This window comes from Podarcis muralis, chromosome 7, assembly GCF_964188315.1.
Source record: "Podarcis muralis chromosome 7, rPodMur119.hap1.1, whole genome shotgun sequence".
Taxonomy (NCBI): domain Eukaryota; kingdom Metazoa; phylum Chordata; class Lepidosauria; order Squamata; family Lacertidae; genus Podarcis; species Podarcis muralis.
The window spans coordinates 47,953,697-47,978,853 of NC_135661.1; the positions used below are offsets into that span (position 1 = coordinate 47,953,697).

At 41.8% G+C, this 25,157-nt stretch overlaps 1 protein-coding gene across 5 annotated transcripts in view; it reads left to right on the forward strand.

Moving 5' to 3' along the window:
• The first annotated feature begins 3,613 nt into the window (after nt 1–3,613).
• The window catches only part of CDH8 (cadherin 8), a 231,140-nt gene continuing 209,596 nt past the window's right edge, over nt 3,614–25,157 (forward strand). Inside the window, exons 1-3 of one of the 5 annotated variants that reach the window (XM_028739646.2) lie at nt 3,614–3,716; nt 4,054–4,682; nt 23,226–23,673. In XM_028739646.2, coding sequence (XP_028595479.2) covers nt 23,419–23,673 — 255 coding nt within the window. In that variant the 5' untranslated portion in view covers nt 3,614–3,716; nt 4,054–4,682; nt 23,226–23,418. Of the gene's footprint in view, nt 3,717–3,768; nt 4,708–23,225; nt 23,674–25,157 lie in introns of those variants that run through there. The other 4 variants (XM_077931723.1, XM_077931724.1, XM_077931722.1 and 1 more) reach the window with 4 other exon arrangements.

Consider the following 25,157-nt stretch of genomic DNA (forward strand, 5'->3'; position numbering starts at 1 on the left):
TAATGAAAGGGCCAGCCGAACCTCCCTTGAGAGAGCACTCTGCAAACAGGGAACCACTGCAGAAAAGTCCTGTTCTTGTTTTGCCACCCTCTGGACCTTTTGTGGAGGAGGCACACAAAGAAGAGCCTCAGGGGATGATCTCAGAGTCCACGTAGGTTCATATGGAGAAAGGCAGTCCTTGTGGTATTGTGGTCCTGAGGTGTGGCGTTGTAAGCTGCCTTGAAATTTACCGTAGCTTTGTGCAATAAAAGTGGAGTAAACTGCTCCATGGTCCTAGTGCAGCAGAACTGCTTCCTTTAAAAAAAATAACCTTTTTGCAGCTATGAAATGCATTAAAAAGTGTGGACTGAAAGAATGTTTCATGGGAAGATTTGTAAACAACCTGCAAACAAATCAGCATGAATGCAGGATGAATGCTCGGTGTCCCATAACTTCCCTACAAACAAATTAGAGGAAATGTTTAATAAAGACTTGATGTATTCTAACTTCTGTGTAAGCTTTGTGCAAGCAAATCTGGATAAAAGCTCTGGAGGAGTCCTAGAACAATTGTAAATGGCACACTTGAATGCAGCACTTATTGCTGCCTTGCTCCACCCAGTCTATATTCCAAGCTATCCTAGAATTGGCTCACTCTTAGAAAGTGGCTGTAGGAGTGCAGCCTTAAGGCATATTCACAAGATCTTTAAAAACTCCAAAATAATCCCCTGGAATAATTGTAGTTCCTGGAGCTATTCTCTTGTGGGTTTGAGAACCAATGTTGGCATTCTGCCTGTGCTAACAACATGCACTCACAATCACTTTGCACAATTAGCTATATTATAGCTCATGTCTTTCCTTGCTTGAAATCAAGGGGGTTAAAGTGTGATAAATGGCAGTTCTTACCTCTCTAGATTAATGCATGTTTATCAAATGCCACAGATGTTCACGATCTTTTTCTATCCCTTTCTGTCTTCTCACACACAAAACTTCAGATGCTGTTGGACTCTCAACTTCTATCAGCCCCAGCCAGCCTGGCCAGTGGTTAGGGATGATGGCAGCTGTAGCTGGGAAGGGGAAGGAATCATAGCTCAGCAGTAAAGCATATGCTTTCAATTCCATTGAAATGAAATTATGAAATGAAATGAGGATATAACTGTGAAGAAGGTCTGCTCCCTTCACACCCTGCTTGTGGGCTTCCCAGAGGCATCTTCGAGGCTGTTGGGAAAACATTGCTTGTCCAGACGGACCTTGGATCAGTCAGAGATCTTCTTATGAGTACTGGTAACTAAATGGTGGTGGGCATTTCAGATCAATTCATTCAACAAACAGCAAAGCACTGATCTTGTGTGTGTCCGTAGAGGCTGGTTAGTTACAGCAAATAGGGCACCAACCCCACCAACCTCAAGCTGTGTACATATTCCCATTTGCATTGCATTCAGTACACTCCCACTGCTAGTTTGGGAAGTGGTGTGCACATAATAACCTCAATCCACATCTATCCTGCATGCTGTTTTCTTTTGAAAAATAAAATACATCATTTTGATGTGTTTCCCATCAAATCAGCTTCAACTCAAATTGAGGTGGGGGGAGGATCTCTAGTTGCACTTTAAATTGTCAATGTGTACATGGCCTCAATCTGCCCTTAGCCAGACCCAATTGCTCACCTCCTTGCTTACAACCAGTAGAACTCAGCAGGGAGGGGTATGGGGACAAACTAGGATTACTTGGTTCTGGCCATCATTGGCTCTGTCTCCACCAGCTTTTTTGCTCCCTTGTACTCTGCCCTACCAATCCCAATGGGTACCAGCCATCACTGCTGTGTCTGTGTCTGTGTTATGTGTCTGCTAAAATACACATCAGCTTAGTTCTCCAGCAATAAAAATCAACCGACCCCCCTGTCATGGGAGGAATGGTGGGAGGAGCCAATTGGGGAACCACCAAGGCTCAGAGCCTGGGTAGTGATGGTGGGAAAATGGTGAGTGGTCAGGGGGAGAAGAGGGAGGAGACAGGGAAGAGGTGTAAGAAGCTGAAGAGATAACAGGACTTAATGAGCTGGGAGAGTCTGTGGCAGAAGTCTAGAATCAGAGGCAGAGAGAGTGGGAGGGGAGAGGCCAAGAAGCAGAGATGAGTCAGACTGGTGAAGAGTCACAGGTGTCTTTCCCTCATGCTGAGACAAGCTCCCCTCCATCCTTGTCTCCCAGAACCAGAAGAGGCATGAAAAGGGTGAAGGAGAGATTGGTGACGTGCAGACACAGTCCCTAATTGCTTGGAAGAAACCCTGGAGAGGAGACAACCATGGGGAGGGAGGGACCTTCAGTCTCAGCAATCTGTCAGGAGTGAGTCAGCAGTAAATCACACTGTGCAAGTTTGACTTAACTCTATATTAGCAGAAACAAGATCTGCACAGCAGTGCCAGGCCTAATAAGCATAGCAACTTCCTCATGTGGGCATGGGGAAGATGAGTTGCTGTCCTCATTAGACCTTACACTCCTGTGCAGATCTTGCTTTTGCTAATGAAGAATTAACTCCAACTTGGTTAAAACTTTGTTTTGCATGTTCATTTCTGGGGGAAAGGGGAACTAAAAGAGCATCTAAGAGGTTGGTGAAATTGTAAATTGTGTAGAGAGCATAGTTGCAAATGCATCTCACCCTCACAACACCACTAGAGCTTTTTAGAGTCACTCAATGAAATGGATTAGTTGGTCAGGTGCCTGGAAAGACAAAGTGAACTACTTACAATGCACATACCTTGAGTTAAGGAATTCCCTGCCTTCAAGGTGTCCTGATATCTGGCCACAGTGCTATCCTATACATGTGTGCTTGGAAGAATATAAACCACACTGAGTTGAATGAGTCACTACTGTAAGTAGGTATAGGAACATAGGAAACTCCCAAATCAGACCACGGCCTTATCCAGCCCAGTACCATCAATCCTAACCAGCAACAGCTCTCCAGAATTTAAGGCAGGCGTCTTTCCCAGCCCTACCTGGAGATGCTGGGGCTTGAACCTGAGGCTTTCTTTGTACAAAGCATGTGCTCTGCCACTGAGCCAGGTCTCTTCCTGCACCTTCAAAATATTTCATCAAAGATCAGATAAAGCCATGGGTCTAAAAATCACTGTCTATTTCAACACCACCTTCACTGTTACCACCTTCAGGCCTTGCTCACGTCTTGACCATCTAGAGACATCTGACTGGGCAACGCTAGAAACAGAATACTGGGGTTAGATGCAGCTTTCCTCCAACCTATCCCAGGAAGTCTCCGCTGATGTCCCCAGGACCTGAGGACGCCTTCTTCCAGCCACTCTCTTCAGGCTTGGGGAACCTGTGGTCCTCCCCATGTTGCCAAACTCCAACTCCCATCACCACTGACCGTTGGCAGAGCTGCCTCCAGCTGATGCGACTCGGAGTCCATCAACACCGGGAGGGCTACAAGTTCTCCACCTCTGCTTAGGCCTACAGTGTGCCCCGCGGCACCTTCTCCTTGCGTTTTCTCTCTCCAAGAGCGGGAAAACTACAAGAGAAGTTATTGCACCCGTAATTTGCATAGAGTGGGGGGAACGCTAGCCAAAGGCAGGACATCAACAGGCTTGGCGCGGTGTCAGTGGTGGGAGTTTACTCTAGATCCCTCGTTCCCTCCCCCTTTGCTTGAAGTCTCCTCCTTTTCTCTCTCGCTCCGATTTTCCTGCTTTGAGGAATGAAGAGCAGCAGAGTCCTTAAAAGGCGGGAGTTGCGCAGGTGAGGAGGAGGAGGTGGTGGTAGTGGTAGTGGTGTCCTTGCCAAGAAATCGCCCCGAGCCGGCTGGCGGCAGCCTTTCAGGCGGAGGGAAGGGCTCTTTAAAAAAGGGGGGGGGGAGAAAAAAAAACACAGAACCCTCCGCCCCTAAACAGAAACCCCCAAAGAGGACTAGAAAGTTAAGCGCGCCGGCGAGATTGGAATGGAGCAGGCGCGCGTTCCAGCCCGGCGTTCTCGGGAGCCTTTAGACCTGCCTCCAAGATCAGCCCAATAAGAACTGTCAGGGGAGGCTCTCCGCTCCTCACTTTTCTTTTTTTTCTTCCCCCACATCGCTTCACAGTTCCATTTGGCAAGCGGGCACGTCGGAGAGCCAGAAAGCGAGCGAGCGAGCGAGCGGCTCGGCGCGTCTGAATGAGTGGATTTATTTTGGAATATCCCTCCCGTTCGCTCGGCCGGAGATGGGCTGTTGCAGCTGCTGCTGCCGCCGCTGCCGCCGCTTGTGCTGCCGTTGCAGCCGCCGCCACCGCCGACGAGCGTTGCAACGGGAGACGGAGACCCGGCACTGATCCAGCCCCGCGCTGCGCCTGGCCAGCCGGACCGGAGAGGAGAGGAGCCCCAGTCGCCCCGGCGCTTCCCCGCTCCCCAAGACCGTGGGAGAAATAAATCTTTTTATTTTATTTTTTAGAAAAAGAGAAAAAATAAAAGCCGAGGGAAAGCGAGCGAGCCAGAGGCAACATTGGTGTGAAAGAATGAAAGCCGGTCGGAGGCAGGTACCCGCTCTTGGCCAAGCTCGCTCGGGCTGGCGACTATTCGCCTCCCGCTGAAAGAACAAGTAGCCACCTTTCCAGTCGAATCTTACGATTATTTGGGGAGGGGAGGGGGGGAAGCGTATGTATTTCACCGCGCTGAAGTAGGAGTTTGCAAGACGTTCCTTCTTGGAGCTCCGGGGGGGAAGAAGCCAAGCAGGAGGTACCTTTTGCCGTTATTCTTTTTGGTACGTGATAAGATTTCTCCTGGGTTAGAGAGTCTTATCACCAGGAGAGGAAGAGGGTCGCGGAGGGAGAAGTATCAATCTCCAGCTACCTCGGTCTCTCTGATAGCTCGGATAGTTTTGTCTACTTATTCAGCTGGGTCTTCTTGGGGATTCCTGGTTTGGGGGGTCTGAGTGAGGATGGTGGTGGAAGATCTCAAGGTGCCCATTCCGGACATGCCTTTCTGCAGGACTCTGCGATGGCGTGTGGTCACCGGTGGTGGAGGGGTTGGTGCTTTTGCCCCCCCCCCCCCATTTTAGAACACTAAATCACTGGTCTCTTTCCCACCATCTAGTTGATAGATCCAGGCATACATTCAAGACTTGAAAGACGTTGCCTGGTTGGTGTTGAGAATTTTTCTCTAACCCCCCCCCCCCCGCCAGATATATTGAGAATCGCCTTCTAAAAAAAGAACATAGCCAGCCGCCAGCCAGATATAGAGAAAGGAGGATAAACTGGGGTGGTGGAGAGGGGCAATCTAAAAACAGAGAGGAGGGAGAAAATTAACATCATCATCATCATCATCATCATCATCATCATTATTATTATTATTATTAGATAAATATTCTGCTACTTCGGCTGAGAAAATCAAGGGTTTAGAAGTGAGCCTCTCGCCTCCCGGTTTCTCAGTAAGTGAGCAGTCAAGCTCCTTTTCTACAAGTTGCTGCCCCCCTTCCCCCAAAAAGGGAACGGACCTCAGTTGCCTACCTTAGCAAAGCTGCAGCCATATCAAGATGAAACTTAGGATCAGCCCCCACCGCACCCCATGTTAGCTCCAGTCGCTTGATAATGACATGCTTTCCAAGGAAGATACGGAAAACACTATTGACCCCCTCCCTCCAAGGCAGCTTCGGGTCTCTCCTAAGCGCTTCATCCAGAATTGAGGAGGGGTGGTGTTGGGGAGAAGGCTTGGAGGAATAACATGTTCTCTTACATTCCTGCTTGTATCTAACAGCTGCTGGGTAGTAACATCCCAATCAAGCTGTCAAACAGTCTTCCCCGCCAGGCTACAGTGAGCCATGGCAGAACATTTTGTTCAGCCATAGAACAGCACAGGCAACAGATCAGAACATCTCAGATTTGGGGCAATGTAGGCAGGGATTTGCTCTAGGTCCTTATTTTTGCAGGTGGTCTTGGTGGGGGCTTTCTAAAAGGAATCACCAGAGGAGTGGCAGTGCTGGTTAACGTGGTTTCTGCAAGGATACAAGGCTTAGAGTTTTAACTTAAATAGGCTGCAGATTTGGATGGAATCCTTCCAAAGTGACTTGCAAAACCAGCCATCGATGCCAACAGGTACCAAACTATGTTAAGCGCAATTCCATCTTTAACTTTCCCTTCCCTTGGTTACAGAAATAAATGCAGATACAGGCAGACAAAAAGAGTTATCCTTAAGGTTGATAATACCCTGAAGGAAGAGGTAAGAAAGGAAGAACCACTGGCTATTGATTCCCAGGAGCATCATGGTAAGGGGACTCTTTGTCAGTCACCCATTACTGTTAACTGGCCATGGACTCAAAACATAACATAATGTTTGCATTAGGAGGGATCTAACAGCTGCTCACTTCAGTTCCAATTAAATAATGTCACTGATAACCAGCAAAGCTATAGAGAAGCCTCTTAACTTTATCCACCCTCTCTTGAAAATTCCCAGCAAGGCTTTCTTTGCAGACAGGGGCTAAGACTGCAGTCGTCTGCCCTTACAGAAAGTAAATTCACTGACATCATTGAGACTTAATTCCAAGTAAGCGTTCTTAGGATTGGATTGCTCCATGTGGCACTTTCCGAGGAAAGCATCTAGCAGGAATCCTACAATTAAGGCAAGGGATATCCAATTGGAGTTGACCTGCTACAGAAAGCCAAGATTTGTTGAAAATAATCAAAGGGAATCACAGAGTTCCCAATGGTCTGAATTCACTTTTTAGCTGTCTGAAAAATCATGCAGAAGAACAGACGGAGACTAAATATTCCACTGCAGTGGGGGTATTCTGCAAACATGCAGCTCCAGGAATGAAAATATCACTATTAATAATAATAATGATAGCAATTAAAATCAAAGTTTATAATAAGAAGTTGCTCTTAGCTCTAAGCCAATTGTATCACTTTCCCAATTTATTTATTTTTTAGGGGAAGAGAAGTACACCAAAGGAAAGGGATAGCTAAGCACAGTCTTGTCTAACTGTTCCATGCATCCAACATAATAGTTATGTTTCACTATTTGCTATCTGAACCACAGTCTTCCCTGTGAAATGCAGCTAATTTCACCCTCCCCCTGCAATATTGCTTTTTATAGATTCTTGTCTTGCTTACACACACACACACACACACACACACACACACACACACACACACACACACACTTTCCCCTTGAGATGCTTGCAATTATATGATGGATATTAATTAACCTCCGTAATATCTGTATTTAGCTGAATCTTGAGGGCCTTCTGAAATAGGAGATAACTGCCAGCTGTATTTTGGGATTGAGAGAGATGATAAGTTTTGGGGAATCAATTATTATTGTTTTTAATTAAATGGAAATTGGTCCCTTAAAAATAGCTTTGGAAATGAAGGAATCTTTTAAAACAAACGCCAAAGTTTCTGGAAAATACTGGTTAAAATATGTCTCCCTGTAACACTTTTCATGTGGTTGGTAAACAACCATTTCTTTGCTCTCCTCTTTAAAAAGGGAGGAAAAGAGAGAATAAATACTGCTCTTCCTAACACTCTGGCATTGCTTTCTGCATTGACAATGTGTCCTAGTGTATTTTTCAGGACACCTCAGCCATACCTGCACAATACTTTTTCAAAACTCTCTCCCAAAAGCTATAAAATGATTGTCAAGGCAACCCCAGTCCACATCTAAATCTTTTTCATTGTTGTTGTTGTTTTTTACATCCCTGTAAAACAGCCCAATTGTATTTCATCACTGCAGAAACCACAAATGGATTGAATACTGTCAGTTTTATTTGCTCTTGATATTATGAATGTGCTCTGCAAGTCTTATTTATTGGGGAGTGGGCGTAGAGATGGGTACGCATGTAGTTAGGTTACATTGTTTCCCAGGCATACACATTTGCTGCATGCATGCAGCCACAACCTTGGTGGCCAGTATAAACAGAAGGAGATCTAGGCATTTTTTCACACAGTTGCCCAGTCTCACCTAGTTGGCATATTATAACACCCTATGTATTTTGTATAGTGTGTGTACTCCAAAAACTGCATATTTTTGCTATTGAGAATTTTTATCTCTACCAATAATGACTACTGATATTATTTTAATCAGTAGAAGTAAGGATTTGGCTCTCACCTTTGGACCAGCTATTAACAAAGATCATGTACAAATGCAAATCTGGTGTTCTTTGTTGGCACAGAAACAAATTTTCAGTGAGGAAACCATCTAACTTTTGAGAATAGAAATGAGCCTTTCACAGTAGATTGTGTCCATATGGAGAATGAGTGTGGGTTTCTTTAAACTAGTAAAAAGTGGTTGTTATAAAGGAGGATTAGTAGGCTGCAATGGAAACTGATGCTGATACTCTTTATATATAAATGTCTAAGCATATTTTGGTGAAAACATTGTTTGGTAATGGGCCAACTTTCAAGTGAAAGTCCCACACACACCTCATGCTTATGATGGTTGCATAACAAAAATGGCAAGCCTTGCCACTCTTTGGTTATTGACTTCATTTGCTACACAGGTAGCCAACTGGACATGTAGTTGAACTTCAAATGCTCCCAAGCTTGGAAATACTGGATAAAAACTGAAAACAAGAAGTCAAACATGCACCTAACATCCCTTTAGATATTTTCCACTGTTAGCTGAAGGATTTGGGAAGACCAGTTTAAAAGCAGAGGTAACAACTCCTCTGTTTGCACCAGTGGCTAATCCAGTTGTTAGCAATTTCACGGCAATACACCATAGCAGAGTAGTTGGTGACTCAGAGTGTTAAATTTCCAGAATTCTTCCCCTCTCAGCATTTCCAATGAATAAGAAAAACTCTAAATGTCCATGCAATTGGCAGTGCAAATGGTGAGAATGGGATTTCACCCAGGATGTAGAATCACTGTCCTGATGATGGAGCATCTTCTCTGTTCCTCCATCAGTTTATCCACAGACCCATATAAATACTTATTCCACCACTTCAGAGATTTTTCAAGCATGACCACTCCAGAACTTCTTTGTTGATTGATCAGCATTCATAGCAAGGGTTTTGAATTTCATGGGAGAAAGAAGCATACTAATGTTTGTTTTGTGTGTTTCCTTGTTTAGTATCTAAGTCGGTATACTGGGATCAAAGGTTCAGCCTCCTGGTGTTTAAATCTTAATCCTTGGGAATGCCTGATAATCTAATTTCAATTTAGCTGATATGGTTCTGTTTATTTGGTTTTGGTTCTGGTTATTGTGGTTGTAGAAATCTTACTGTCAGCAGTGAGCAATAATATACCCACATGCTAATTTTGTCTAGCATTTTGCGTCCAGCAGTAACCACACGGGTTCCTTCCAAAGCCTACAATAAGGTTATGAAAGCAACACCATTCTTTTGCTGTTTGTAAAATGTGCACTTTTAAGAGCAATAGCATTTAGATTATGGATAATGTTGGAACATGCAAATACACATGCATGACAATGCAGAATAGTTTGTAAATCTCATAAACCTTTTCATGATTTCCTTGTTTTGGAAACCATCCTTCATCGGTCCTTAAATCTCAGTCTTGACAGACTGAGATTTGGGATGTGGAAACTGGAAAGTTTCCAGAACTACAGAATGTGACCTCTGAAGATGTGATGCAGGTATAACAAGGGAGAGAAAATGAGATCAACCTGGCAACTGTAGAAGGTCAGAAACAGAAATGAGTTCAAGACATGTCATTTAGGATGTAAACCTTCTCAGTTTACGGCCTGATCCCCCAAAGCAGTTTTATACTAAAGTACTTCAAATGAAGCTGGCTGGAACCCATTTGCATAACCTTTAGAGTGGAGACCAGATTTTGCACAAATTCAAGCATATGCGTTTCACTGTGATATTTTCAAGCTTTGTTTTTGAAAACCACCTGCTTTTACAAACACATCCTTAAACCCTAACTGCTCAAGGCAACAATGTTCAGAATCTACTTGCTACACTCAGGATATTTATATAGCATGCTATCCTGCTAGTAATCCACATCCAATAGCATCAATAATGTGGGAGGGGCAGTTTGTAGGTCAGTGCAGAGCACAAATTTTGCATGTAAAAGGTCCCTAACATTTCCAGGCAAGACTGGGAAGACTCCTGTAGAGCTACTGCCATTCAGTGTAGACAATACAAAGCTATGTGAACTAAAGGTATGACTCGGTATGAAATAGGTTCTTAAACTCCCAATGCCTAGGCAGATGTGAGGGACTAAATTGGGATAATGTAAATATCAATCTTTGCTAATACGTTCAAGATGGATAATTGTTTTTACACATACAATCACTTAAATTCTAGTAGCTCTAGATTAAAGCTTCCTTCAGATGTTCAAATGAAAGGGGGAGGAACAATTTTACTTTTGATGAAATTGACACTTTTCTGAAGTTGGGAATGGGTGGACCAACCTAAGTCCGAATTGAGTCAGTTTCACTCAATCATACATAGGTCGTGTTCCACCCTATTTCTTCGTGGGTGCATGAAAGAAGGCATGTAAAATCCAGATGTATATTGTGCACATTTTGTATGTATTCTTCCTGTAAACTGCACATTCTTCCCAGTGTTTTTCAAAGTATTTCCTCTAAAATGCACATTTTGCATGCATTTTGTTAATGTAAAAAAATTGTTAGAGTCAGGTCTATTTCTTCTTTTGAACATCTGAAAAAGGTGGGTTAGTAGTATTCTCTACACTGAAATGCAGCAATGAAATCCTGGTTAACATTATCACTGAAAATCCAACCCTTGCATCTCAGTCCTAAAATTTATTCCACTGAGTTCATAGTAAGGCTGCATCAGATTGAAAATGTAAGCACCCTAAAGCCCACTGAAACACATTCAAAACATCATGCTTAATTCTACATTAGATTGTAGCATGTATCTCATTGATTTGGGTGACCCTCAACTTCTAGTATGACGAGAGGGCTGCAGAATTTAACAAGGCATCACATAAATCCTGCTTCCTTCACTGAACATGCCTCCAAGGCACTGGTTTAGGACAGCAGCTTTAGCTCCTAATTTGGTCTGCTGATACGTGATATTAGCTACATTTCTTTGATCTACCTAGAATGCTCCCAACAGGATTTCCCAGGAGCTTCTACGAGTATCTTTGTCAAGATTTCCTTCCCATGATGCAACCATTGAGATAAATTCCATGCATGCACTCAGAAAGATTAATCCCCTCTTAACATCTTGATTTCAGACTCTGTCTTGTTACAAAGGAAGGCTGTTGATGTTTCTTCCGTTAATTATGCACATGACAGGTAATGCTGTCTGAAGACAAAAATCAAGGCTGAGACAACAATGCTTCGTGCCATGTCTCAGCAGATGACAGGGGGAAATGATAATAAAACATTATAGATATGGCCTCCATTAATATTTAAGCAATTTTCCTGAAGAACAGGACAAGCACACTCAAGCTGATAAAACAGAAGTGATAAGTGGAGCTTAAGGTGTTGACTGGTTAACACCTTCTTCTCAGTAACAGGGCACTCCATTTGTCTTTAACGTGCTTGGCATAGCTGGCTTCCCATCCCTTGTCCTTTGAATTGATCTGAGAGTGTTTGGATTCTCTAATGCAACCCTCACCAAACTAAGCATGGGTCAGAGAGAAAATGAGAGTGTGTGAGAGAACAGATTGGCAGGAACTAGTTGAAACTTGCCTATGTGAAATGAAGAGTGCTGAAAGTAGGTATGGTGGAGGAATTTGATCCTGTTCACATTTAAGGGCCAACTTGCCCAATTTTCTCTCTCTGAGACAAATAGGTGAAACCCAGCCATCATTTGAAATGCACATTTATCTGAATTTTGCAATGCAATTCTCTGGCCAAGTAATGTGTACAAAACTGCTAAAGTGAGCATAAAAATGAACACAGTGGTGAAAACTATACAAAAAAATGAATTATATAGAGGATTTTGCTTTACAAACATGTGTATTAGGCAAATTTGTATACAGAAATGTGCATATTAGGACAAATTCTCACTAAAATCCTGATCAACTTTCACGGGGACATTTTCCTTTTCTTTCTTTCTTTCGAAAAAGAGATCTGAATTTAAGATTGAAAAAATGAGAAACCAACAGAAATAAAAAATGACAGATCTGTTAACTCCTAGTTGTGGTAGAAGAGAAAGAGAAGGTATTTGGTTAAGAATCCTTAATTATTCTATACATGAACAATACCAGCAAACAACTGATCTAAAGTGTCTAAGGGCTGGTTCTCTCTGCTTTTGAATCATTAGACAGCCTTAAACCAGAGAGGGTTTAATGTTTTTCAAGTACACACATAATGTACTTTTATGCATATGTAATTATCCATGTAACAAACAGGTGTCTCTGCAAACTTAATTCACACCTGTTTGATTTGTGAGTGGAGGCAGAAAATAAAGAGACAAGAAAACAATAGTTGGAGTAAACTAAGGCTGTTTTTACCAATACAAAACGATCTGCACAGAATGAAAATGTGCAAGAATCTAATCACTTAACTGCTAATCCTGTATGTTGAAGGTGAGGTAGTCATATCTTGCCTACCCCAAACCCACCTGTTCAGGCAAGGAGGGGACCTTTTGGTGCATGCCCCCATGATGCAGCACAACTCCTTGTGAGAAGTTAGGGTCAACAGTGATCAATCTAGTGTAGCATCCTGTTCTCACAGTAGCCAACTAGATGCCTAGGGGAAGCCAGCAAGCAGGTTCCAAGGCCAAGAGCACTCACCCCTCCCATGACTTCCAGGAACTGGTATTCAGACTGGTGCTGGGCAGTCTAATGTTTGTAGCCCAGAATATCCTGGTAGTGTCCCTGATGCTTTCTTCTTTGATTAAAAAGTTAAGTTCTTTCATTATTCCAAACCTGGCCACACACACACACACACACACACACACACACACACTTCCATCAAATCTGGGACTGAAGAGCTGAAGAGGCTATTTATTATTATAATTCTTATATATCAGTATTGAGATTATAGGCATTCCACCATTCATCCAAGGAGCTCAATGTGGCATTCATGAGTCTCCTTTTCACCATGACATCCTCACAACAACCCTGAGAGATATAATGAGAGACGGTGACTGGCCTAAGGCCACGCAAAGAATTTCAAGACTGAGTGGTGACTTTAACCCTGATCTCCCAGGTCCTAGTCTACATAGTCTACTTAATATCCTTCTATCACATTCCCCATTCTGGGAAAAAGAAACAGAAGTGAATAAGCTGGGCGAGGGGAATCATCTTTCTCCATAGATCTGGAATTTCATATGAGCCCTTGTCAACAGACCTGTGTGGCACCTTTAAGACTAAGCAGTTCAGGTTGCGATCCTGTACATAATTAGAGAGTAATAGCCACAGAATTCAGCATGACTTATTTCTGAGTGACGTACAGATTGTTTGGCATTTACCCACACTAACAAGTTGTGACAGCAATTCCAAGCCAATGTAAGACAGGTGTTAAGCATTTCGACAACTGCAGTGTCTGCTGTTTCTTTGCAAAGGAGGAAGACAGGGTGAGAACAGGAACAGGTAGAGGCCACACAACTTTTCTCCGATAAGAGAAGCTACTATGACAGCAGGGACCTTTTCTGAACCAACACAAAGAAAAACCACACCCTTTTCAGTTTGCGTAGATGCTAAGTATGTGCACAACCACAGTGCTTAAGTGAGCAGTGGCTCACTTATAGGCTTCATTTGTGTTGACGTCCATGCCCACTTGCTGATGCCCTGGGGGTGGAGATACTAAGACTCATCCTACGTTAGACTAGATCAAGGGCCATCAAAATAAGTTGATTGCTCTTAACTTAGAATTGCCTGGAAGAGCAAGGTCTATGGTTTTAGAGGCACATTTAGCTCACTTAACCTTGGGATCCTTTGCTAGAAGACTCAGGGCAGATAAAAGAAAGTTCTTTTCACACAGTGCAGAGTTAACCTATGGAACTCGTTCCCACAGGTGGCCACAGGATGTCTTTAAAAGAGGATTAGACAAATTCACAGAGGAGAGAGCTATTAATGGCTGATAGCTGTGATGGCTATGCTGTGCCTCAACTTTAGGCAGCAATGCTTTTGAATATCAGTTGCTGGAAATCCAAGGAGGGCAGAATGTTATTGTACTCAAATCCTGCTTGCTGATTTCCCACAGGCATCTGGTTGGCCATTGTGAGAATAGGATGCTGGACTCAATGGGCTATTGGTCTGATCCAGCAGTCTCTTTTTATGTTCTTATTAACTCTGACTTGGCATGAAGGAGAAATATGATTCAGTTCCCCTTTTAATTCTCAGACAAATATGTGAACTGAAACCCAGCCATCCTTTGAAATTTACACTTCTCTGAAATTTGCAATGCATTTCTTCGGCCAAGTAATGTGTACAAAACTGCATATATTAGTGAAAATGATTCAAAAATCCATTACATTTGAGGAAATTGCTCTGCATATGCTCTGTATATTTCACAAAATAAAATGCAAAACTACACTCGAATAAATTCACAATAAAATGCTGATGAATTTTCATGAGGGTTTTTTTTTTTTACTTTTTAAAATTTCTTTTGCAAATTTAGCCACTCCAAGGTAACTGCATGAAGCACACTTCCTGTGATTAACACATGTTGGGGGCTTTTATGTTCAGTGATAAGTGATACAAAAACAAGGGTAATTTGTTATGGTGGCGACATTTTTAAGTAAATAAAAACCACATCGTTTTAACTCCTTTTTATCACTCACCAGCTCAAATATGTGGTGTGACCTACTTCCTTTAGTGATTCTTTGTCTTCACTTTTCCACTGACCCATGGGCTTTCTTAGCAAAGAGAGAAAGAGAGAAACATGTCAGTCTGTTAGAATGAGTAGTTTTCTTAAATGCTATTAAGGCACACATACACGCACACACTCTTCCCAAACCTATGTAATCTGAGCTCGCTGAGTGTTTTAGTAGATAATTTCATACAAAATGTAGGGTCCAAAATATACTTGCAAGTAAAGGGGAAGTTGGACGATGTTTTTTTCACTGAGGAAAAAAAAGACAACTCATAACCCATCAAGCTGAACGCAGGCCACCCAGCCATGGATTGTGGTTTACCAGGAGCTTGACAGGCCCCTGCATTTCAAGTCCCAGATGAATGGCAACAACAGGAGATGTACTGAGCCCACTGGGGCTGCTATACATGGTTGGTAACCTGCATGCAGTTTGGGGCATCACAGATTGTTTAGACCTGCTCTTGGTGAAGCTTGTTTCTTTCTTTCAGAATTATAGCTGTCTTACTCACTGTGAATGAGGAGCCCAGGAGTTTAATGAAAGAACGTTAGCATTCTTTGATAAGTGAAAATCACTATCCAGCTTTTGTAAAGCAAGATGCATGAAAAGTTTGGGAAAGAGACAGCATCCAAGTACTTGGACAGATCAGGGATATGATTTTGATCCAAGTTTACAGTTTGTATTCAGAGAGGAAGAGGAGAGAAAAGTTAGTTATTTGGGTATGTGGGTGTTTGGGTGCATGTGTTATGCTTTCTTTTGAGAAAATGAAGGATTGCTGGTTGTGCAGTCTGCTTATAGCTGCCCAGAGTGGCTGGGGAAACTCAGCCAGATGGGCGGGGTATAAATAAATTATTATTATTATTTATTATTATTTTTATTTTTATTATTATTATTATTATTATTATTATTATTATTATTATTATTATTATTATTATTGGCGTATCTCTGCCTACACTGAAATCTTCCTTGCATACTTGTAATAACACTAACTATTAAAACATGTATTGTAAATCTCTCATCCAGAGGTAGGAATGGATAAACCCGTCAATTTCATTTTCTCTCAATTACTCATGCTTCCAGTTTTTATTTCACCACTGTTCTGCACTGTTGTTGTTGTTGTTGTTTTCCTCCGAAGTGAAAACTCATAAAGCTTTTTTAATTTAAAAAGTGCATTGCAAAATTCAGAGAAATGCAAGTTCTGAAAGATAGCATGTTTTGGATTGTGTATTGGTTCTTGTTAAAATGCAAACCAAACCAAATTGATACTATATCCCAATCCAGGGGAAAGTAATGGTGCGATCTTATGCACATTTGCTGAAAAGCAACTTTCCACTGTGTTTATTTCACTTACTGAAAGTAAAATCTATTGGAAATGTTTGTAGCTAAATATTGTTCTACTAACAATGGAGTTATCAGCATTTATTTATATAATCTTTCTCCCACTTTTCAGGTAGAAAAGAAATAAAGCATCCTGAAGTGGCTTTATGTGACATCAAACAAAAATTCAGTACAGTGCTGATGGTACAGCAAGGGTATATAACCTAAGGCCCTCCAGAAATTATTGGAGGCCAGTTCCCATCAGCCCCAGTCTGCATGTCCTATGGTCAGGAATGGTGGTACTGGCAGTGCAACAGCATCTGGAGAGCAGCACATTAGCCACTCCTGCTGTACATAAATGGAAATGAGGGACAGGCCCTGTCCTTAGAATTATTATTTTTAAAGGATAGATACAACATAGGCTACTGGAGAGGAGAGGTAGAGGAGGTGGTTCAGCTTGTGCCAGAATGAAATGGTGGTTTGTAAATAGGGTCATAAGAAAAAATGGAATTGCTTCTCGTGTTAATGCAATTCTCCGAGATGCAAACCTCCTTCCCCTCGAATATACATACTAATGCACATTATCAGGGTAAATGCATTGCAGACAGACGGCGAGAGAGGGAGACAGAGAGAAAGTTTGTGTGTGTGTGTGTGTGTGTGTGTGTTTGAGAGAGAGAGAGAGAGAGAGAGAGAGAGAGAGAGAGAGAGAGCAGGGTGAGAGGGTGGGACACACTAAATAATTATAATATTATTATTTCCCCAGACACTTTGGGCGGCTTCCAACAAAATATTAAAATACAATAGTCCTTCAGAAATTAAAAGCTTCCCTAAACAGGGCTGCCTTCAGATGTCTTCTAAAAGTCTGGTAGTTGTTTTTTCCTTTGACATCAGGTGCGAGGGTGTTCCACAGGGCGGGCACCACTACTGAGAAGGCCCTCTGCCTAGTTCCCTGTAACTTGGCTTCTCGCAGTGAGGGAACCACCAGAAGGTCCTCGGCGCTGGACCTCAGTGTTCGGGCAGAACGATGGGGGTGAAACGCTCCTTCAGGTATACTGGGTTGAGGCCGTTTAGGGATTTAAAGGTCAGCACCAACACTTTGAATTGTGCTTGGAAATTTAGTAAACATTTCTAAAATGTACAAACGTACTAAAATGCTGATGAATTTACACAAGGCCTTTAAAAGAAAAAGAAAAGTTACAAACTGATGCAGAAATGTGTAATAGAAATCTCAGAAACAGAGAGAAACAAAAAGTGAAAGTTTTCTTTATCTCTCCTTAATTGGCTGTTGGATCAAAGTTCTTAGTTGTGGGGAGGGGGACAGAAAGAGAAGCAAGCTTCTCGGGCTGATAGCTGGGACCAACATGGTCATCTTCTTCCCATGGTATTCTACCTGGGATGGTGGAGGTGCAGGCCTCTCAGAAGTCCTTTGTCCTCTAGACACTGGCAAAAGTCAGCAAGTCTTTGAGCTCACTTGTGCAGTCTTATGGCAATTGGCAAAGCATGTAGGACAAGAAGTAAAAAAATTTTTTTTTTAAAAAAAATAACATTTATACACTACTTTATTGTGAAAGCAAACAAACATTACAAAAAGATAAAACAATCAAAATTTTGATAAGAAAAATTAGCTACAGTAATTTCAAACTTTCAAAAAGCTAAAATAGCAATAAACAGCAGGGGGGAAATAAACCAGATGAAAACTTGCATTAACTTTCTAAACATCTGAGTAAGCTTGTCCAAACAAAAACGTTTTAAGCAGGCACCAAAAAGAATACAGAGAAGTCACCTGCTTGATATCAGTAAGCAGGGCATTCCAAAGTGTAGATCCTGCCATGCTATAATATCAAGTTCTTACAAATGTGGAACCGGTATTATGTGGCACCTGTAACAGTACCAGCAAAGCAAAAGACACTGATTCCCACCACTGCATGGCAAGAAGCATGGAATCATCTGTTGCTCACCAACAAATTTTTAATTCCATCGGCAAAGTTTAGCCAAGTGTTTTGTTTCTCTGTAAGCAATGCAAAGCTGGTATTTACCCCAACAAGAAGGGCAGGGAAGCGGACTGCTTTGGACGTGAAACACAAAAATACAGCTCTTTCTTGGAGAGCTTAGCCTACTTTTTAGATCCTTGCAGCAAGCAAAGGTAACAAGTAACGGGGGGATGGCTTGAATAAAGAGTAACGAGAGTTACTGTAATAAGCTCATGTAATTACCGGGAGATGGCATTCAGGTAGCTCCATTAAGGGAACTACCTGAATACATTTAAAGTCCTGTGTTTGTACACATTAAATTAACAGGCTTCATTCAGGAGCGCTGCTGTGAACAAGGACCAGCCATCTGAAAGAGGACAACCTCTTTCTCTCCCTCTCTCTTTCTCTGTGTGTCTATGTGGGTTCTGGAATGCAGATCCTACAATGAGGGCAAATAGACCCCCTGTTCAAATTCTCAAGAAACTGCATCGCGTAAGTGGTGCTGTTGCCAGTGTAACCAAATACCTGCAGCGGTGAATATAACGCTCAAAAAGGAATCAGGTTAAAGAACAGACAGAGCAGCATGAAGCCAAAGGCAAACAGGAGCGTTGTTCGAAGACTGTGGAAAGTAAATGCACGGAAGAGTTGGGAAGGGAGGGGAAAATATATATTGTTTCTTTGTTGGTGTCAGTGAGAAGATGGAGCAATCCAGTAATAACAAAAAAGAGGAAAGAAACAGGGAGAAGACTGCATTGTGCATCTGAGTTATAGCTAAGGGATTTTGAAATCCCATACCAAAGATATTCAAGGAAGAAGACAATCATTATCCAAAGCAAAACTAGGCAAGGGCAGAGCCTGCCCCCTCAAATACAATCTCAGCCTCTCTCCCTGCTTCATCTTTCACAAATCTATCCACTCCAGGTGCAAGGAACCTGTGCTCCTTTACATGTTGCTGGACTACAACTCCCATCAGCTGCAGCCAGCATGGTCAATGGTTAGAGATAGTGGGAGTTGCAGTTCAGCAACATATGGAAGCACACAGGTTCTCCATCTTGCACTTTGGCTAGAGCGAGAAGGAAAATTAATAATGCTAGGATACTAACAGTGCTGTGCTATACATTTCTATTCAGAAATAAGTCTTGTTGTTTTCAATAGAGCCTACTACCCGACAGTTTTACAGACTTAGGATGCTGAATATTCTGCAACATCTGAAGTTCCATGCTTATGCAGATCTTCAACAGAGTTATGAATATTCCCAAAACTGAATATTTTGTTAGTATCTACCTATCTATCTATCTATCTATCTATCTATCATCTATCTATCTATCTATCTATCTATCTATCTATCTATCATATCATCTATCATCTATCTATCTATCCATCTATCCATCCTGTTGTTGTTTTAAGGTTTTTTGTATTTTAGAAAATCAGGTTAGTGGTATATATACATACTTGATAAGAAAAGAAAAGAAATGCTAGGTTTGCTGTGATTTTGCATGTGAACACCTTGGCCTCCACTTTTCCAGTTTCACACAACTTACATTTTGCATCACTTTATATTTTGCATTTATTTAGGATTTACTTAGCATACATCAAATTGACAGGCTTAATTCAAGATCATTCATCTTCCAATGAATTAAGAACTGTTCACCTGAATGAGGATGATAGCTTTGGAGCCTTTGGTCCTCTGTGTGTGTGTGTGTGTGTGTGTGTGTGTGTTTCCATTCTAAGTATTGCTTTTATTAAAGGAAAAGCTAAACTGGCCCAAAAATGATGAAAGGGCCAAAGATAAACCGAATAAGGAATAAAAGCCACTTATTGGAATTTTGAAGATTGCTCTTTTCTTCTTCTTTTACTTCTTTGCGATACACCAAGTTTGCCCAGCAACTAACAAATGGATAATTGACTTCCTTTTCCAACAGTCAGTCTGAGTGTTGTTTCGGTCCTTACTTCATTCAAACAGAGCTTTCAAACAAAAATTTAAATTGTTTGCCTACGGTAATGTAATTTATTTCAATAAGATCAATGCTGCCGTGTTTGAAATGTAACAACAAATGTCTGTGAATCGACCTAAACCCATCTTAATGAATTGCTGGGGTCGGAGGGCTTATCTATTGCTTGTAATCACAAATGATCAACAAGGCAGCAATGAATGCAGAATGAAATTAAGAGCGGATTGCTCCTTAAGAAGAGACCATTTGTAAAAGGAGTCCTCAGCATATTCTGATGAGGATAAACCTTCCCATAACTCTGAAATCATTTCAACTGGAAGTTGTGATGTAAATCAATGCACTAGTGAGATGAAGAAGTTCCTAATTTGGCCAGACATGCTGTGGTTTGAAAATTCATTTTAAGAGGAATTTGAGGTGATTTTATGTCCTTTTATTAAAAGGCTTTGGTTGCAGAAGGTACCCCAAGTTCAATTCTTATCGAGGCAGGGCTGGGGATGTTTCCTGTCTGAAACCATGGCATTGTCACTGTAGACCATGGGTAGAGAAAATCAGACCTGGGAACTGAATGTTGTTCTCCAGGTTTCTCTATATGGTTATTGGGACTCTCTGTAGGCCGTGCACCTGCCCAAGTCCACCCCTCACTGGACCTCCTCCACAGTTTACTCCAGTGCTTTTTGCCCAGCTGGGGTGTGTACTTGAGTTGCAATTGCTGGGTAAAAGATGGAGGCAGAAGTACGTGTGTGTTTGTAGATAAATCTCTGTGTGTGGCTAGAATGTAGCTGACTGCTCAAAGTTAAGAACTGCAGTCTAGTAACTTTAGCCTCTGGCTCCTCCCACTAGCATCATGCTGTCCTGAAAGGTTCACCATACTGTAATACAACCCTTGAGCTACAAGAGGGTTATGTTACCTCCCTAGTGTAGACAAAACTGAGTAAGATGAACCAACAGCATGATTCAGCTTAAAGCAGGTCCCTCTATTCCTAGGCTGTTTTGCATGTTAAACTATTATTTATTAACTTTATTAATATTTACTAAAGATCTGTTGCAGTCTTTTCTTTTCATAGCAAGGTAACTGAATTTGCAGAAGAGTTTCAATGAAGTTAATAACTTCTTTCAATCCATTGCCCATCAATTTACTTTGACCCACAGGTATGATAGAGCAACATTTGGAATTTATGCCAGAAATATCAATGCAACTAAGTGCATTATATATGATCATATGCATTGTCTTAACTGCAGAAAATCAATGAGATGATGTCTATAAGAACACTTCATCATATTTCATTCTTTGCTTCTACCCCAAGCATATTAAATGTGGATATAAGAAAGCACTGTTGATTTCAAGCGAACCACCACATAATGTGCAAAATGGCGGGGGTGGGCGGTTAGTCACATTTAATTGACATTGGATTTAATGCGGCTTGCAGAATAATTTTATCTATGGTTAGTAGGATGGAAGTCACGTGAGCCTCAATGGGATTTACTCCTATATTTTAGGATTGCAGTTCATCCACCACCCCCTAACCACAGAAGGCAGGCCCACCCAGAAGAGGGCCTTTAAAGACCTCAAAGAATACTCAGGTTCACATTTACAACTGCAGCTGTTAGAACATCCTGATCCTATGCTTTATAGTTTTAGTCTAATTCCACGAATCATACCCCAAAACACAATGGGAGACAGTATTGATCTTCCTCTTTTTATTAAAAAAGTGGCTGGGGAAACCCAGCCAGGTGGGCAGACAGCAACTACAACAACATATTCTCATCTGATTACAGTGCCCAAGTAGTCTTCAAGGGCATATGACATGGGGAAAGGATCTGAGAATCTAAGACAAGGGGAGAGAACCATGGCAGCCTGAAGGATGCATTCCCTTCTAGACAACCTTCTGAGGGCCACGTGCCAGTGGTTTCTAGGGCCAGAGGCAAAAGTAGGCAGAACAACAAATGCAAATCTTACCTTCGTAGAATTGGCTAGTTTATACACACTCACAAACCCTTCTGTATTATTATATTGCATTTTCCAATCAGGCAAAAACTTTTAAGGTGTGAAGGAGGGCCTGCAAAGGATGTGGCCTGGGGAAAAAATAATGAACCAAGTAGAGAGAGATGGGTGGCCACATTTAGCTCCCAGTCCTCAGGTTTCCCAATCTAAGGAATATTCCCTTAGGAGGAGTTACAGAACCCCCTTTCAGATGCCATTAGGAGTGCTATTCCCAGGTACGGTCAGCTCACTTAGTGCAGTATACTAATATATCTCATCCAAAGTAGAGAGACTACAGAATTCACACACACTAAGTGATTTCTGCCAAATGGGTTTCTTGGCACTGATGCAAGGAAGCATCTACCTAATGTCAGGTTATGTTCGTAAGCATCTATTGAAATATGTCTTATGTCTCAATTCAGCCTAAAATAACACAGGAATCAAGTTAGGCTTAATGTGAAATCCATTTAAAACATGAATGTTGTTTCTTTTCCCTGTTGTGGTTGATGCCACTTTTGTGCCTGGCAGTACCAGCTTTTCCCACAGAGCTATTCTGAGATTGGATTCAATTGTGGCTAATGAATCTTGATGCATTAGCGATGGCTCAATGGGAACTTAATTGGACACTTCTGAGTTGAGAGAAATGAGTCTAAATCTCCTGTCAAATGTAGATTTTCCTTCTCCCTTTAAAAATAAGCACCTGGAGGAACACAGTGCTTGCAAAAATGTCAGAAGATCAGCAGTTCTGGTCAGCTAATTCTTGTTCCCTTCCTTCTGTTTGAAGTGCAACAGCAGAGATTATTTAGTGTGCAATGCAAAGGTTAATTCTGTTGATGTTAAAGTTAGCTATCCAAGAGGAGGATAGGCAGAGGCTGATTTAGGGCAGCATGATGTAGTTAATTGAGCAGAACGGAAGGTGAGAGGCAGGGGGCATTGAATTTTGGCCTTGCACAGGGTGCCATTGGAATTTGAAAGACCAAAGTCCACCACTGGTGGAAAGGTAGAGGTGTCACTTAGCAGCCAGAAAGGATAGCATGATCTTCACTGAGGTAGGGCATTTCCTGATGAGTCCCCCACCCCCAACATCCATATGTTTGGATGACTGCCTCCCTGCTATGTACAAGGTGTGAAGTTTTTTAAAACAACAAACTATATCTCTTGTATGGAGCTAGAAACTTAAGATTGTGGGGAAACACAGAGATGGACACCTGTTGATCTGCTAATGTAGATGTGTGAGGAACACATAAGAGTGGATTATACTTTCATGCAATAAAGAAAGCTCTTGCTCCTTAATTTTTATTATGAGGGACAACACACATTACTAGCTAGTTCCTTGCTAACTTGATTTTCTTTTTAATTTTTCAGGAATCTCTGAAGGCAACAAAGCCTAGACTTCTTTCTGCCATCAAGGCAATTCCTATTTATGTTTACTGTGCTCTAGACTCATGACGGAGCTGTAAGTAAATCTTCTTTGCCGCATGATGAATCGGATGACTATGATCTGGAAGAAAGCAAAATAATTGTTTCATTGTTGGTGCTGATTTGCTTAACGTGTGGAATGATGCCAGAAAGACTAACAGAAATGTTTATGGATACGTGGGCTCCATTAGTAATATTATGGATTACTGCATTCCCATCTATGTACATGGCTCCAATGAATCATTCTCACGTATTACCGAGTGGATCCAGCAGAGGACTAAATGAGCTAAGTGAAGAACAAAGAGTGTTGAACCGTTCCAAGAGGGGCTGGGTGTGGAATCAAATGTTTGTCCTGGAGGAGTTTTCTGGACCAGAACCTATATTAGTTGGCCGGGTAAGTCAATATTCATATAACTTCAAGAAGACTGATGGCAAATGTTCATTTCTTTGGATTCTACCATCAAACTGGCTACCTAATCCAATGATCTATGAATAACTTGACATGATGCTGCTGGATTAGCACATTATCTGGCATCTGACAAGCTTTCTGTATTTAGTAAGGGCTATGCTCATTGTATAATAGTGGCAATGTAATCATTATCATTGTTATTAGTTGTTGTTGCAATACTACATGAGGGCAAGGAGCTGAAAGTGCATGATTTGGCCTTGTTGTCATGGGCAAGATTACAGTGAAAGTTGCCCACTCTCCATTAGTACTGCTATCATATGCATATATCAATATTGAGCAATCAACACCACAGCACCCAGAAAGCAGAAGGTGCACTGGGTCAGTCCCAGCTTGCAGGATGATGAGGTAACCTGCTTCAGGTGTCATCAGCAGGGGTGTTCAGCATAGATGAAAAGAGGAATGGGTTTCTGAAGGGTTTGGCAAGATTTTAGAAGTATTGTCCCCAGCCAGAGCAGATGGGGGAGGAATTTGGGTTCCACACAATATACTGGGCTGATGATGAAAGTAAAGCTACCACCTTCAGAGGGATTGAACTAAAGTAGAGTATTGGTGCAGGTACAGAGAAGAGTCATGTTGATTCTGAGCCAGGATCGGAGCTGAGAGATCAAATGGATTAAGGCAGGGAGCTAGGTAAGAAAGGTCCAAATGTAAAAGGAGGTATCTTCTGATAATATTAAGTGGTAGTACAATCCCTCCACCCATGCGAAATAAATAGATTTCAGTGTCAGAATAGCAATTTAATTCTGCCTGTAATAATATGAATCTTCTGTTTTCATTGCTAATGATATGGAAACAGATTGTAACGTTCCCATGGAATCCAAGGACAAAATGAAAAAGAGTAAAATTAATAAAGAGTTAGGCAGAACACTATTGTCAATCACAACATGGAGAAACTACCAACTACTTAAGTTATCAGAAAGCCTTAGTAACCACAACAGAAACAGTCTGATCAGTGTAAATATTAGGTCTTGCATCTTTATGTGCCAAAAAGTCAGGTAGCTACCGACCGATGAGCTTGACATTGATATCAGGGAAGATCCTAGGACAGATAATTCAACAGTCGGACTGTGAACATTTAGAAAAGGATGCTGTGATTACTAAGACCCAGCATGGGTTTTTCAAAAATAAGTCATGCTAGACCAATCTGATTTCTTTTTTTTTGGATGGAATTAAAACAACTTGGTGGATCAGGGAAATGCTGTGGACATAGTGTATCTTGATTTCAGAAAGGCTTTTGACAAAGTCCCCCATGATATTCCCGTAAGGAATCTGGTAAAATGTGGGTTGAATGAGGTAACTGTTAGGTGGATTTGTAGCTGGTTGACTGACCGAACCCAAAGAGTACTCAATAATGGTTCCTCGTCATCCTGGAAAAAAAGTGACAAGTGGGGTGCTGCAGGGTTCTGTCC